The sequence below is a fragment of the Vicugna pacos genome, chromosome 1 (assembly GCF_048564905.1).
Source record: "Vicugna pacos chromosome 1, VicPac4, whole genome shotgun sequence".
NCBI lineage: Eukaryota > Metazoa > Chordata > Mammalia > Artiodactyla > Camelidae > Vicugna > Vicugna pacos.
The window spans coordinates 114,764,358-114,779,351 of NC_132987.1; the positions used below are offsets into that span (position 1 = coordinate 114,764,358).

The 14,994-nt window shown below is 47.8% G+C and overlaps 1 protein-coding gene across 6 annotated transcripts in view; it reads left to right on the forward strand.

Annotated features, from left to right (window-relative positions):
* Positions 1-2,541, forward strand: part of ITSN1 (intersectin 1) — a 185,612-nt gene extending 183,071 nt beyond the window's left edge. For all 6 annotated transcript variants that reach the window (XM_072968804.1, XM_072968809.1, XM_072968800.1 and 3 more), the window contains one exon: positions 587-2,541. In XM_072968804.1, the coding sequence (XP_072824905.1) occupies positions 587-735 (149 nt within the window). In that variant the 3' untranslated portion in view covers positions 736-2,541. The remainder of the gene's footprint in view (positions 1-586) is intronic.
* Positions 2,542-14,994: the final 12,453 nt, after the last annotated feature.

Sequence of the window (14,994 nt, forward strand, 5' to 3'; positions counted from 1 at the left end):
GGAAGCTTGCAGCCCCTGGGCTGTCGCCTCCTGTCCCACCTCCTCACATCTGCTCCCTGGCACATGCAGAGAGCCATTAGAAAGACCCACCTGCACTCACCATCCTTGACATTTCTGATAGGAAATGCAACATTTGATAGGAGTGCAACATCACGAAACTTGCTCCTGTGACAATCCTTGGGAGAAATTACCGTCCAATTTTTGTCCCAGAAATAGTTGACTTTCTTCTGGGCTACTTCTTTAAATTTCATGTATGTTGCAAACTGGGCAGCTGGTACGACATGGGGTTTTGCATTGTCTCCCAGGAAGCTCATGGCCCTTTGGAGGTCCCCAGGTGTGAGGAAAGCCTGCATTTTGAGCTCCTTCTATACTCTCCTTTGTCCCCACCCTGGTACCTTTCTCTTTTTACTCCATTTAAAAATTATGCTGTCACTGTAGTTTCTGGATTCCCGGAAACTGACTTAACTCCCTTTGGGAAGAGGGAAAGTCTAACAAACAACTCACTGGGACGTTCCCAATATGCCAAGTACGCACCTTGAAGAGAAGGAATCCTCTCTGAACAGGGTCTGTATGTTTCTCCTTTCAGATTTTTTGGGTCGGACGGAGATCCGTGTGGCCGACATCAAGAAGGACCAGGGTTCCAAGGGTCCAGTCACAAAGTGTCTCCTGCTGCACGAAGTTCCCACAGGAGAGATTGTGGTCCGCCTGGACCTGCAGTTGTTTGATGAGCCGTAGGGAGCCGGCCAGGGCCTGCTAGCAGAGCTCCAGCCCGAGGCAGTGGATGCTGTCCCGAAATGAGGACCACCGTTTGGTGTTCGGCCACAGGGCAGCAGGAAAGCAAAGAGAGGCCCCTTAAAGCTTCCAGGAATCCTTCTTGACAATCCTTCCCCCAAACAATTTCCCATTTTATGAAACAAAACTCACTGCAGGTCTCATCGTGGCTTCTAGGGTCTTTGAAACACCATAGCCCCCGGCTCTGTTTGGTTGGGAGTCTGGTCTGTCCCCGGGCCTGAGGCTTGGGTCTGGTTAATGTAAAACAGATTTATAAATGCAATGTCTGTTTTTTTGGAGAACTCATGTAACCCTATTTCTTACCTCCACCAGCCCCCAAGGAGGCCCCCTGACCTATGACGCCCAGTCCCTGGTGTGTTTAGAAATAACATGATGGTCTTGTCATTGTTTCAGGATCTTGTTCCCCACGCTGGGACCTTATTTGAAATGCTGCCCGGGGTCTGCTCACTCGGGCAGGTGGTCTCCTGATCTCTGATCTAGGTCTAGCTCTTGGAAGAGCTGGTCCGTGGAAGATTCTAGCAGGTGTGTTGGTAGAGCTTTTCCAGTCTCCTCCAGGTCTTTTATTGATAGATGCTGATGAAAACTGTCAGTATCAGGTGATCTGATCGTGAGCGCCAGCGTGCTCGGAAGAGGGCTGAGAAAGGCTGTTACCTACAGAGTCACTCTCTGCTGGATTAGATCCCTGCAGGTCACCTGAAAGGCTGCTTTACGACGTTATTGGGTCCTGGTTGCCAGCCCAGTTGGAAAGCTCTCTTTTGGCTTGGAGGTCCTGTGATGTTTTATGACAAGAGTAGTTGCCGGTGACCAGCTCTGAGCCTGTTCTTGCTTGAATGAGCTGGATCCTGATTGTCATGGGAAATGTCAGCAGATATCCTTGGTACGTTCCCCTGAAAGCATCCCCAAGGCGTGAGAAGGAAAAGGGACCATCTGTGGAGGAAATCTATTAGATGGTGGAGGACAGACCTAGGAGCACGCATGGCCCTCAGTTCCAGGGAAGAAGACCCGAGACTTCCCCAGACTCCTCCGTACACAGCCAGCCTCTCAGTAATGGAAAAAGCTGCGTGCTTGTTGCCAGTCAGGAGAGTATGACCGCGTGCCAAGCTGTTTGGTTTGAGTTCTTTGAGTTTTTCTCCTTAAATGCCGGGAGATAGGCTGGCTAACCAGATAAGAACTTGATTCGCGAATGAAAAGTGTGGGTGATATTTTGTCCGCATGTTAATGTTCTCACAGTCGCTGTTTGTCTTTTTCATGATGTGTTCTTTGCATGTTCTCTTGGTACTGGAATCCTGTGTTGGACAGTGTTCTCTCTGATTGTAGGTCCTTAGAATTTAGTTAGGGTTGTAGAGACACGTTCTAAAGACAGCATCGACATAGAGGCAGGGTGAACCACCCACGTGCTGGGAACTGAATGTGTGGCATCCTACTTTCCCATGAGACCCTGTCATTGTCCAAGTGATTTTTTTAAACGTGTGTGTCGGAAAGGGCCACAAAGTTTACATTTCATACTTTTAAGAAACACTTTATTATTTATTTATTAAAGATAGTGTAGAATTTTATATCAAGAACAACAGACATAGGTATTTTTTGAAACAAGCAGATATACCCTTTAGTTAGAAACTCTCAACTGAAGACATTGGAGACCAAGTTCAGCTCCAAGCGTGCATTTGTTCCCCACCTCCCAGCAGAAAACATGGTTAAAATACTTTAAGTTTGTATTTTTTTGGATGTTGTTAAGAAACTGTTTAAAATTAAACCTACAAATAGACCCACAAATCATGCTTTCCTATTTCTATACCCAGTGCAGTTTGATCAGTGTATTTATGAAGGACATGTTACTATGGTAGATAAAGAAGGATTACCTGTGTAAATTGGGTCGTTTTGGGTCACCATCCCAGTCCCTGTCTTTTGGTCTTCTCTTTTTTTCATCGACTTTCTTTGCATGTGAATGTTGGGCATCACCGTTCATTAGGTTGGATGTCATGTGCTCAATTACATCCAAGTATCTGTAGCCTTTTTAGGTCCACCAAGTCACCTACTCACAGAGTCCCATTATTGGAAGTAATGTAGCATGAAAAAGCAATATGTGCTTCTTTTTCACCAAGTGACTATACTGAGCATCTGTTAGTTGCTCCTCCAGGGTGGTGATTCTGGATTACTGTCCTTGTCCTCACTGGGGTCATTTGTTACATGCCCAGTTGAACTTACGGATGAGTTAGGCTGGTCCTGGGGTCCAGCTGTGACTCCTGAGTCTTGTGTGAGATACAGGAATGTGGGTGATGCCTGGAGTCTCAAATTTTTTGACCTCTAGTCCTTCACTTCTACCTTTTTGGCTGCCTGGGGAGTATTTCATAGAGATGAAATGTCCCTTGCCAATAAGCAATCTGTGTCCTAGTTCTTTGCTTTCAAAACCAGGGTTTCTCCAGGCTGCTGCATCCTGGCGTTCTGACTCCAGCCCTCCAGACATCCCTGCGAGCTTCCTTCTTCTCTGAGCCACACTGACTTCCTCTAAGCCCAACAGGGGGCCTTTCTGCTCACAAGGCTGTGCCCTGAGGACAGGAGCCCTTGAGCTGGGGCTCCTTTGTAGACCAGCTCTTCTGAAGGAACAATCTGTACCCCCGGCCCCCGGGGCACGGTCTCTCTGGCAGACAGCATCCTCTCCTGGAACCAGGTCTGTTGTGACCATGAGAGCCTGAAGATGTGGTTCATTCAGATCCAGGGCTGGCCTGACACAGGGAGACAGACCCTTCTAGGCTGGGGTCTCCAAGGATGCTCGAGAAACTGGGGCCAGGCTTCCTGGGTTGACTGTTTGGATTACATGCCCTGACCTCTGAAGACAGAGGAGAGAGCTATATTCCCAAAGAACATTCATATTAAAGGGGGCCTTTTTTTTTTCTTCTTTGCTTTTTGAACAATCTAAGTATGACCTAAGTCAATGAAAGTAACTGATTTCATCTAGTTGAGTAGCACTGAATTTAACTGGGAAAAAAAAATCCCATTAGAAAATGGGAAGTTGACCACTTGTGTTGTCTTGGTGACCTGGTACCCCAAAGTCCTGTCTGTTCAGGAGTTGCCTGGTGCAAACATACAGCCACTGACCACACAGAGTGGGGGTGTTCGAGAATCTTGCGGGGATGGATAACAAAGCGGAAGTGGAGGAAGGGCTTCTGGTTTTATTTGAAAGGAGATCTTGGGGTCTATTTGAGAGTTTGCCAGTACTTGGTATGAGCAGACAAAAAGCTTTATCTCTACTCCACATTGTTCTTTTCCTAGTTGGTTGGGTCTTTTTGATTCTCAAGAAGAATTTTCGTTTTGTGTATGTAACGATTTTAAGAATTTCCATTGGGAACAGCAAGAAAGTTTTCATTTTATTTTAATTCCTTTTCTTCTCCCTTAATTTTTTGGGGCTGGAGGTGAGCGTCACAGCGGACACTGGCACTTTGAAATGGACACCCGCAGACTTAGGGGCAGCAGGGTCATTTCAGACTTGGAGTCATTTCAGTGTGAGGTTAGTGGAGACTCTGCTTTCTCCAGATACACTCGCTTTACAAGTTTAGAGCCTCCTCAATGCCCTAAAGTGAGGCGATGACAACAGACGAGGCTGGAAATTCCTGTTTGGCTTTGAAGGTTACGACTTTAGTTCCGACCAGGCGGAAGCATAATCAGTAGCACCAGAAACTGGTGACTGACACTGTGGTCTGAGCCACCCTAAGAGGTATTTGGTAAAACTGATACCTCCTTCACTTTGCACCCAGGGGTGCTGAGTGCTGAAATGCCTGTGGGGACTTCCCCCGATTGCAGGGAACAGCTCAGATCAGCTGCCAAGACTCCCCTGGGGGCCCTGAGCTGTGTTTTATAGGGGCTGCTTAGTATTGTGTCAATATACTTGGGATGTTTACTGTACTGTGAATGTAGCCGTTTATTTGAGCTAGAGGAAAGGAATGTTCTAGAATGTTCTAGAACTCCCGTTTCCTCACCCTGCATTGTGTCAGATCCAGGATATGTTTGGAGGTCATCGAGCTCACCTAAGATACATAACCTGCTACCTTCAGGAGCCAAGAATCTGCTCCTGACAAGCATGGAAAACATTTCACAAGAAAAGACAGAAAACGCTATCTTGGGAGCACTAAAACCCAGATGCCAACCTGCTGGAAAGTCTTATCTCTGGGTTGTGATCTCTCAGTAACATAGTAATGTTGACTGTGCATCGTTCATTCAGGGAGTCCCTATCCTGGGCCAGACCACCATCCCAGGGGCTGGGAGGTGGCGAGGAGGGACCTGCTTTTGTGGCTTTCATAGCCTAATTGTAGATCTAACTTTGAGTCATTCGAGTAACACCCAGTGCTTGTAAAAATTCATCTTCACCGCTGCATACTTATTTCAGTGACAGGCAGATCCAATCAGTTCCTCCGCTGAAAGGAACTCTCTTTAATCTGACCTCGGGGAACCAGACAACACCCACATAATCATTTTTTCAGCTATGTGTGGTTGCCCTATTTAAGGGGTAGGTTCGCCCTTACTGTAAGTCAAGGTGTTTTGTGAGTTGTTTTTAATAGGCTTTTGCTCTACTTTCTATAACAGCCTATATTGGTAAAATTATCTGAATAGTGTGAATATTTTAGGATTCAAAGCCCACCAAGTAAACCTGTTCAGAAGTGGGCTTACATGGTCAGCCTTGAAAAAAATTGAGCACTTCTCTGATATTTACTGAGTATTATCAGTAACCAGGGTTACTTTTTATGCAGTGGAAAGAATGCATATTTTTCTTCTTCTAGGAACTCTGGTTTTGTACTTTTTCATTTAGAAGAATAACATTTCTGTGCGTCTGTGTTTCTAAAACTATGTTCCTTTGCATTTTTCCTATTATATTCAAACCCCTTATTTCCTCCTGGTTTCTCTGTCTAAACAGAATGAGGGCCTGGGGCAAAGAGGGCGTTGCAGGAAGCAGAGAAAGCCGGGTGGCCGCTTTGCAGTGTCGGGGAGCAAGCAGCTGCCGTTCTACCCACTGTGGCCGCTAGGGGGAGATCTCCGCCTGGAAACTTGCCGGTCCCACTGGCGGATCCCAGGGCGCTGGCTCCACCTACTGCAGCTCCAGGACATCGCTCTTGTTTAAATCACAGGACGAGCTTGCTGAGTCTGAGACTGAAGGCAGGAGAGGGAAGGAGGTTAGTGGCGAGGGTGGGGCTCGAAGTCAGCGCTCCTGGGGTACCTGGTGACACTTTGCTTTTCTCTGCTGCTGGGGTTGGGGCTATAAAAGGGGTCTTTAGCTTTCCTGCCTTTTCTGCATCTGCTTTGGTGAAGGCCCCTGAGATTCAGCCCTCTGGGGGCCTCAGATGTAAGTTGGAGGTGTCCCCTCACTGCTGGGCCGTCGCTGGTCGGCCTGCTGGAGCAGGTGCCCTCTCTCCAGTAAGGGTTCTAGAAGTCAGGTCCCCTCTGCTTGGATTTGATAACAGAGTCTCTACTTGGAGACTAGGACTTCTGGAATTTCAGATGTAGAGGAACTGTTGGGATGCAGATCATTGCATGGTGTGTGTGTGTGTGTGTGTGTGTGTGTCTGCTTGTGCACCGGGGACAATGAGTGGATATGTGGATTGAACAGGGTTGGTCTGACCCTCTCATAGTCACACTTGGGACCCACTACATAATTGGTGGGCTCAGTGCAAAATTAAAAGGTGAGGCCCCTTGTTCAAAATTATTAAGAATTTCGAGGTGATGACAGGAGAGAATTCAACCAAGAGCAGGTCCTTCTAAGCACAGGGTCCTGTGTGACTGCACAGGTCACATGCCCGTGAAGCCAGCCCTGGTCACGTATTTTCAGTTGGTTTTTGAAGCAGGTGGGGCTTCATCTTTCGCTTCTTTGTGGAGTTTCCCTGGCAGATTATGGAGAGGGGGGCTGATATACTTTTCAAAATGTCTGCTTTTATTTCATAAAAGCACAGGTGGTCTGGACCAGTCAGAGGGTAGGGGACCCAAGCCACTAGCTGGCAGATGTGCCTGCTATCCCGGCTCCCAGTCCAGGCCATGCCACAGGTGCCAAGAGGCTTTACCATTTAACCCACTGATTTGACATAAAACCCTTCCTTTTGGTCATTAGTCATCCCCTAGGGACTTTTCTCCTGTGCTGATAGGACAGAGAGGCTTTCCCAGCCTCTGCCTTCCAAGTGAGCATCCGGTAATTATAAGAAGCAGGGAGCTGGGGGTGGGGTGTGTGCTCAGTGCCTGTTCCCCTGGGGCTGGGTGCTGTTCCTCAGAGGGAGGGCGCCCGGCCCGCTGCCTCCCTGCCGGGCCTGGGCCCTTGGTCTACAGGTGTCTGGAGGGTGCTTGCTTCTGAGAGGCAGTGGCTTCCCAGCTGGGCTCTCCCCATGGGATGGCCTTTGAGTAGGGTGATGTGAGGAGAGAGGAGGGGACCCCCTGTGTGAGTAGCCTCCAGCTCTAGACACCACGGGCCTGGGAGGCTGATGACCACGGAGCTCCTCCTGCCATGTGGTTGCTACTTCCTTTCACTAGCATTTTCTAGCGCTCGACCCGACGCGCCAAAACCTTTGCGGATCTGCTTGGTCTTTGCAAGCCAATTTCACTTCCGTACCCACAGAGCAATAATCCCACCTACGTTTCCTGGTTCTGTCTGGGATTCTAAAGTTTGCTAAGTAAAAATACTGACAGAAAGTTGAACAGAAATTGTAAATTCATCTTGCATGGATTTGACTGCGTCACTCTGAAAGAAATAGCAAATTATAGCTTCGTCTCTACATGTCATGCAATTGTCCAAACTACTGAAAGTTCAGAAAGGGTTTGCTAGAGGCATTAATTAATATTGTGTCAGCATCAGTTGTCATGAATGAACATTTTGTTGTACATTTTACAGATTAACATCCTTCAAATGTCACCCGCTAAATATTCACTGTCAGAAGTAGATATTCTAGCAAGATCTTTGGTAATGATATTTATTTCAACACATGCATTTAAAACATACATTGCCAATAGCCCAAGTGTCTTTGAACTACAAAACCAACTTCAGATCTTGTCTGCTGAAACCCAGCTAGCTGAGGTCTGTACCCCCGCGGACCCCTTCTTCCACCCCTTCATAGCCCTACCCGGAACAGAGAAGTTGGCAGTCATACAATTCATGTCGCATTGCCTTAGCTACGTCACGTCACCTTGTATCCTCACATCTGTAAGTGGTCAACATATGTGTAAATACGTGTATACAGTGGAGAATCTGCAACAAAAATGTCCTGTGTATGATAATCAGTTCTCAGCTACCGGTTTTCTGCATTTTATACAGTTTCCAGCTAAGAAAAATGCAGAATTTCACTACATAAAGTGAAAAAGTTACGCTCTTTAAATGGTTTGTCCAGAAATCCCTGCTGTATGTTTATGGGGCTGTATGTTTATGGGGCTGTCCCTGACTAGATGTACACATGGTATGGCAGAGGCCATGCTGGTGAATGTTGCATAAACTAACAGAGATTCTGTAGTCATAAATATTTAACTTGTTATTGTAAAATGTGATTTGTCATCGAGAGATTATTTTTTCTGTATGTATATGAGAGTATTTTAGGAATCTAATTTAAGTGCATAAAACTATAGAAAAAAAAGTTAAAAACCTGTTCCAGGAGTAGAAAACTTAATCAGATTACTTGGGTTCAACCCAACTAAATTTCTTTTATTAAAAAGAAAATCCGAGTTGCATATGTTAGAAATTCAAAGAAGTCATTTGGGGGGTGGGCAGGGAGCGTGATGGATTTGAATGGAATGGGTGGCGGTGTGATAAAGTGATGTATCCTCCGCTGAGACCTCAGATGAGGCCTTGGTGTTTCATTAAACAGGTAACATATTCTGGAGGGTGTTGTGTCAGGACGGATGAGAGGATTGACAGCCTGCTTCCGTCAGGTCTGTGTGATGTGTCGCAGAAGTTTCCATGAGTTTTGGCAGATTGGTCAGGAATCTGGGGCGACCCAACCGTCCTTCTAGAGAGGTCCGAATGTGGGCGGGAGGCCACCCCCTGACTTCCGGGTCACCTCTGCAGTTCTCTTTGAGGATGGATTCAGCATATCCCATTGGCGTTTGCATTTTCCGTGCAATTTCCTGGGGCATTTCACCATCTTTGTTGCACAGCTGGGCGGCTTCAAGGATGATGTTTGGGGTTTCTGGGTTAAGCTGTTTCTGGCTCACGAAACAGGCAGCACAGAGCAGCCTCCTAGGTGCCTGTGTCCCTGGCGGAGATGCCAGAGGCAAGAGACACCTTTTCCCCTTCCCAGGGAAGGTTCAGAGGTCCAGGCTACTTCTGGGGCACGACTTTCTATACTTGCCACCAGAAATGTCCCCTCAGGCCACCTAGGGAGGGATGGAATGCAAAATCCCATGAAAGTCAAGGTCTAAACCTCTGAGAGATGCATTCAGAAGTCATTTCAGGAGGTGGCAGCCCCACGAGGCCAGCCTCCTCTAACAGGCTGGGAACGAGGCGTCACTGAAAATAGCCACTTCCCGCGGAGCCAGGGCATTGCGCAGAGGTCACTGTTTGTGAAAAGTTGAAGGTCGTGGCTTGAAAGGACATATGGGGAATGTGTGTGTTAGGTTTTCAACATTTCTTTCAACAAGCAGTATGCTTCCTAATGCTGGCGACCAACAGTCAAAGTCCCTTTTCACTAGGCCTGAAACTGGCAGATGCTGGGGTCCAGGTGACGTTCTGGACTTCAGGGGCGTGGGGAGCTGTGATTTCTGGAAGCTTCCTGGAATCTACTGTCAGACAAGCAATCTGCAAATTACCTTGAGGAACTGTCTGTGTGGGTGTCACTGACTTTATTCCCAAATATGGAGCTGTTCAGAGATCGCCTTGTTTGAGGTGGCCTGGGAAGGCTGTCTCAGGCCCCCAGCAGCCCACGCGCTCTGGGCCACCTGCTCGGGATGGGTCCTGACCCTTCTTCCTCAGCACCATGCCCTTGTGGCTGCGGTGGCAGTGGGGCTGTGAGTGGGAATGAGCCAGCCAGTCAGCTGTCCCCTGGGCCTAGTTGTCTGGGGACAAGAAAAGCCAGAGCACGGGGTCCTGCCCAGCAGAGCTCACAACCACTCCATTTAGCCTTCGCCTGTTTGGGAAAGAATGTATCAGTCCTAATGAGGCCCTTGTGTTTCCTGTGACAAATGAGTCGCAGTGCTGGTGGCATGTTGCTCCTCTCACAGCCCCGCCCAGGGGTAGGACTAAGCCACACTCGATGGGTGTCCTGCTGACTGTAATATACTTCTGTTGCCAAATACTGGTACTGTTTAATTTCCCATCAAAGGGAGACTATATTGTCTGATATGTAATGTCAATGGAGTTCTAAAAATTACTAGACACTATTATAAATTGTAGAATTATGTATTTGTCTAAGGTTTGATGAAGCAGGGCCAAAACATTAGGTTTCTGTTATTGTGTAAAAGAAGCCGAGGCTAGTTTTGCTGTTGGAGAGTTCCTTTGGCACCTTATTATGTATGAAATGTTAAATTTTACAGATTAAGATTATGATAACTGAGGTTTTTTTTTTCTTTAAACCAGTAGCAACATCAGTTTCAGACTGCTATTCCTATGTATCTTGAATCTAAAAAGAAACAATCTCTTCCAAACAATTCATCGGTCACTTTGACCTGTACGGTTTCAATTCACATAGTTCGTGAATAAAAGGAGAAAAACCCAACCCTGTTACAGTGGATTGTTTTGGCTTTTTTCTGCCCCACCTCCTTTCTGAGCAGACAGGAGACTGGTAACGGTGCAAATGGTATCTCTTCCTGTGTTTTCTTCTCCCACGGACAGGGCTGTAGCTGTGAAAAGAAACTTGTGCAAAAGTAAACGTAAAAAAAACCAAGCCAACAACCCTTTCAACTCCCCAACGCCTTCTTCAGACACGAATGTTAGCACCAAGTAGAAATGGATTTCCTGTACCACGTGCTTGTGAGAACTGGAGAAGCTGTGTAGCAGGAGGAATGTCAGGGTGGTGAGGGAGACGCAAACGCAATACTGTCTTACAGTGACATTCAGAAGGATCCCCCGGGCTCTCTCCAAAGAAGTTTCCAACACAAATAACTCCATGCGTTCAGAACCTTGACGTAACTCTGGGCACCATTAGCAAAGCAACATGGAATTTGTTACCTGAATCTCCATGGATAACCTTTAGCATTTTCTTCTGTTCTGGTTTTAAGGTGATTCCTCCTTATTTCATCACTGATTTGTCTGCAATATGATCAATTCGATGATTGGCTGGGACACTGGTGGAATTGTCTTAGCACCTTAAAAATACTGCCCCTAAAGTGGCCTATCTTTGCCCTTTTTAAATCAGTAGGCCCCATTTTTGATAACCATAAAAAATCTTATGCCCTTTTCTTGGTTGTTATTTGAACTTTTAAAAATAAAGTAAATGTCATTAAAAGCAAATGAAATAAATTACTTTCTCAAGACTACACCTAGTCTTCTCCAAGACTGACAAGGTCCGCCTGGCACAGCTTGGTGGGTGGAAAGAATCACTGGTATACAACACGTTCAACAATGCCTATTTAACCACAGTTAGCAGCCAGCATAATCAAGGCAATATTTTATTTTAGAATATTTACTGCTTTTCTTCTAATTACAGAAGTAATATTTGTTGGTGCAGAAAATTTAGCAAGCACAAAAAAATACAAAGGAATTGAAGTCACTTAATGGAGATACTCTTCCACACAAAAATAAGTGGTGACATTTTGACGCACATCATTCCTGCATGCGCATGTGCATTTGAGATGCTTTTGTGCTATTAATGGCTAATACACATTCAGCGCTTCCCAGATGCAAGGCACTGATCAATCACAAAATTTATATAAATCATCTCACTTGTATTTTGGCTGCTTTTTAGACTCAAATCTGTATCTATCATCTCATCTATTTTTCTACAACTTGATTTTTAAGAACTGCGTAGTATCCCATTGCCTGAATGTATTCCAGTTTATCCTCATTTTAATTTTTACTACTTATTTATTTTTTATACTGATTTTTAAAAAGAATTCTCAGTGGTCACATGTTGAGGCTGTTTTAAAATTTTGACCTTGGTGAAAAAAGTGCTGTGAAGAATACTGTTGTACACAGAGCTCTGGGTTAATCTCTGAAGACCACGTAAGGCAGTGTTTGAAGCATTTCATCATTTCGTCCCGTTTCTATATACTTAGTCTACAGGAAGTTTGTTGGGTTTGATTCTGAAGGATTAGGGCAATATTACCCCCAAAGATATTTTGTCCATCAGCCGTCACGTGTGATGCCCTGTCTGGTGCAACGTGGGCCTCACTGTGGTCAGGAGGCAGGCCGGGAGGAAGGCAGATGAGTTTTGGGGAGCCTGGCATATTGGTCAGGTTATAGGTCTCAGCTGCTGAGACCGAGAGCCCCAACATCCCGTGGCTTCAATGAGAGGTTTATTCTCTCTCCTGTTGACAGCCCAGAGGTCCGCGGTCTGGCCTGGCAGGGTGGCTCTGCCTTGAAATTGCTCGGCTTTGACCTTGGAGTGTGTCTGCTGCAGCTGCCACCGCTCGGCTGTATCCAGCCGGAGGGAAAGGGAACTGCCTGCCTGTTCTTCGTGAGGCCCATCGGGAAGCCACAGGCACCGTTTCTTCTCTTCTCTCATCTGCAGGAACTTAGTTCCACGAGCAGGTACCACAAGGGAGGCTCGTATGTGTGGTCTCTAGCTGGCTGGCCAGCTAAAAGCTAGGTGGCTGGTCATCGGGCACTCCTGGCTCCTGGGAAAGCACCGAGAGGCCCGAAGTGGTGTCTCCGTCAGTTGCCATGTCAGGCGATTGTGGAGCTGGTTTGCCAGGAGGAAGCCAGAGTTTCAGCAACATGACAGCCAGGAGGGCAATGTCATGGTGATGGAGGGCACACTGGTCCCAGCACCAGAGCCCTAGGATGCAGGGAGTGGCTCTGGGTCACTCATTGCCCTGCAGGACTTCGTAGCTGCCATCATCCTGCCTCTGCCCACCCTGGGGAAGTTCTGGAAAAGGAGTCAGTTTGCTGTCTGAACACTTGGAGGGTGACCAAGGAATGGGCACCTGAGAGGGCTGTTGTCTGGACATCTGTTTTCTCTAAGGCCAGCAGGAGGGGAAATGTGGGGAAGAGCTGTCCTGGGCTAAGGGGTAAATCAGGAGCACCTCAGGGACAAAATGGGGAGGGGCACAGGGACTCACCTACGGTTAGCTTTGCCTGTTGGCTCCAGTGGTGGGGGACTGTGTGCCAGGACGTGGCCAGTGACGATCTGGAACAAGAGGGTGGGTGTTTAGTGAATGGTCTGGGCTCTGGGACCTGACCCACCAGCCGTCCAAGCACGTGACCCTGAGCAACTCTCTAGAGCCCCGCAGTGTCCTTCCTCACTTGTGAAGTGGTGACGTCAGTCTCCCCCGAATCACAAGGCTGTTAGGAGGTTAAGTAAGATATACACGAAACGGCCTCGAAAGCTGCAGAGCATCCTTCAACTAACTAGGGCGTGTTACATCAGGATTAAAGGCACTTTACTGGGGAGAGACTTCCCTGGAGGACTGATGGGACGAGTCAGTCTAATGATCAGGGCCCAGGGGTTCCGAATGGGCCCTTGAAGACAGATTTTGGCAGGCAATACCGGATGGACGTGGTCACGTGACTACGGCCTGTCAGGTGCTGTGTTTAACCAGTGAATCCGTGGGGTCAGGTGGCCCAGAGAAGTCAGAGGCCATCAGGTCAGTAACTGAGCCATTCACTGACACCTCTACGCCCGTGCGGCCCGGTTCTAAGCTGTCAGCCTAGCCTCGCCCGCAGCAGCTCTGCAAGTGGGCACTGCTGCTTCTTCCACTGACAGGGAAGAGACCGAGCCTTGAAGGTGGGGCGGTTCATGGGTTGGACGCAGCAGAGGCTTGCATGGACGGACATCCTCCATATGGCTCCGAGACACGCTCTTAACCGCCGTGCCTGCTGCTCCAGAGGGCAGGGCAGTCTGCGTCATGTCCCCTTTTGTGGAACTTCCTGTTGAGTGAGTTTTGCAGAGTGGTTATTACCTGACTCAATCACTCGACAGTCTGGGAAGGGGTTACCATCCAAGGGAAGGAACACACTCACTGGCTGTAAAGGTTCTAGTCCTATGGGGATGTTTTATAACCTGAAGTGCAGTGGCCGTCGTGTACCAGGCATCGCTCCAGGCAACTTCCGGGTAACTGCAATTATCAGGGAAGCAAAAAGCTTTGTTTCCTTTGTGTTTGCTCCCCCAGCCTGGCTGGAAGGGACTTACCTGACAGGACCGACGGGCAGAAGTCCAGCCAGAGCAGTGACTTCCAACAGTTAGTGTACCTGCCCCCGGAGCAGCTGCTCCCAGTGGGGAAGAAAACCCTGATTCTATTCTGGGCAGAGCTTCCTGGCCACTCCTTGGTTGTGAGGACGTCCGTGGGGGTTGTGATGGCCAGCCAGCTGAGAAACCTACTCTGCTGCCTTCTGCAAGGTGGACGGTTCTGCTCTGGACCTCCGCCCCTAGCTGGGTCGACGGAGTGGATGCTTGTTAGAGTAACTCCTTTTAGATTTTCTAGATTCTAGAATGGAGACAACTCTGGCCATAATCTCTCTGAAAGCCTTTAGAGAAAAATTACTGCCTTCATACTTAGGACAACATGGAGGGCGGGGCTGTAGGACAAACCACTTTTGAGGTCAAGCCAAATGCACGTGACAGAAGTACTGTTGGAATAAGCAGGTGAGTACAAACCACTGCTGTTTTAAGAGCGCCAAGCAGCCCCAGTCACCTGGCTGACGTGGGACCTTAGGGCAAGCTGGCCCGTGCGCGGCAGAAGCTGCAGGGAGCGAGCGGCAGGAGAGCAGGGCCAGCTGCCTACGTCTGACCAGCGTGGGCTCCGAGAACCGCCTTCAGCGTCTTCTCTGATAGAGATGGACACCAACAGGTGAAACTCCAGGACAGCCACCGGTTCGCTATACCTTAACTCCCCCTGTAGGCCCAGCCCCTCCCCAAGCTCTGGCCTCAGAGACAAAGGACATGAGGCAAGATATACCAAGTACTTAACATTGCTGGGTACAAACCAGTACCTGGCATAAATGTCAACTACTTTTCCTAAGGGACAGAGTGCCCACAAATTCCTAATAATCTACACAAACTAAATTCCAAAGGGTCTTTTAAGTTTAAACTAAGGGTAGATACTGAAAGATATAAAAATAAGACTCCCGTATTTCCACTTTACAAGAAA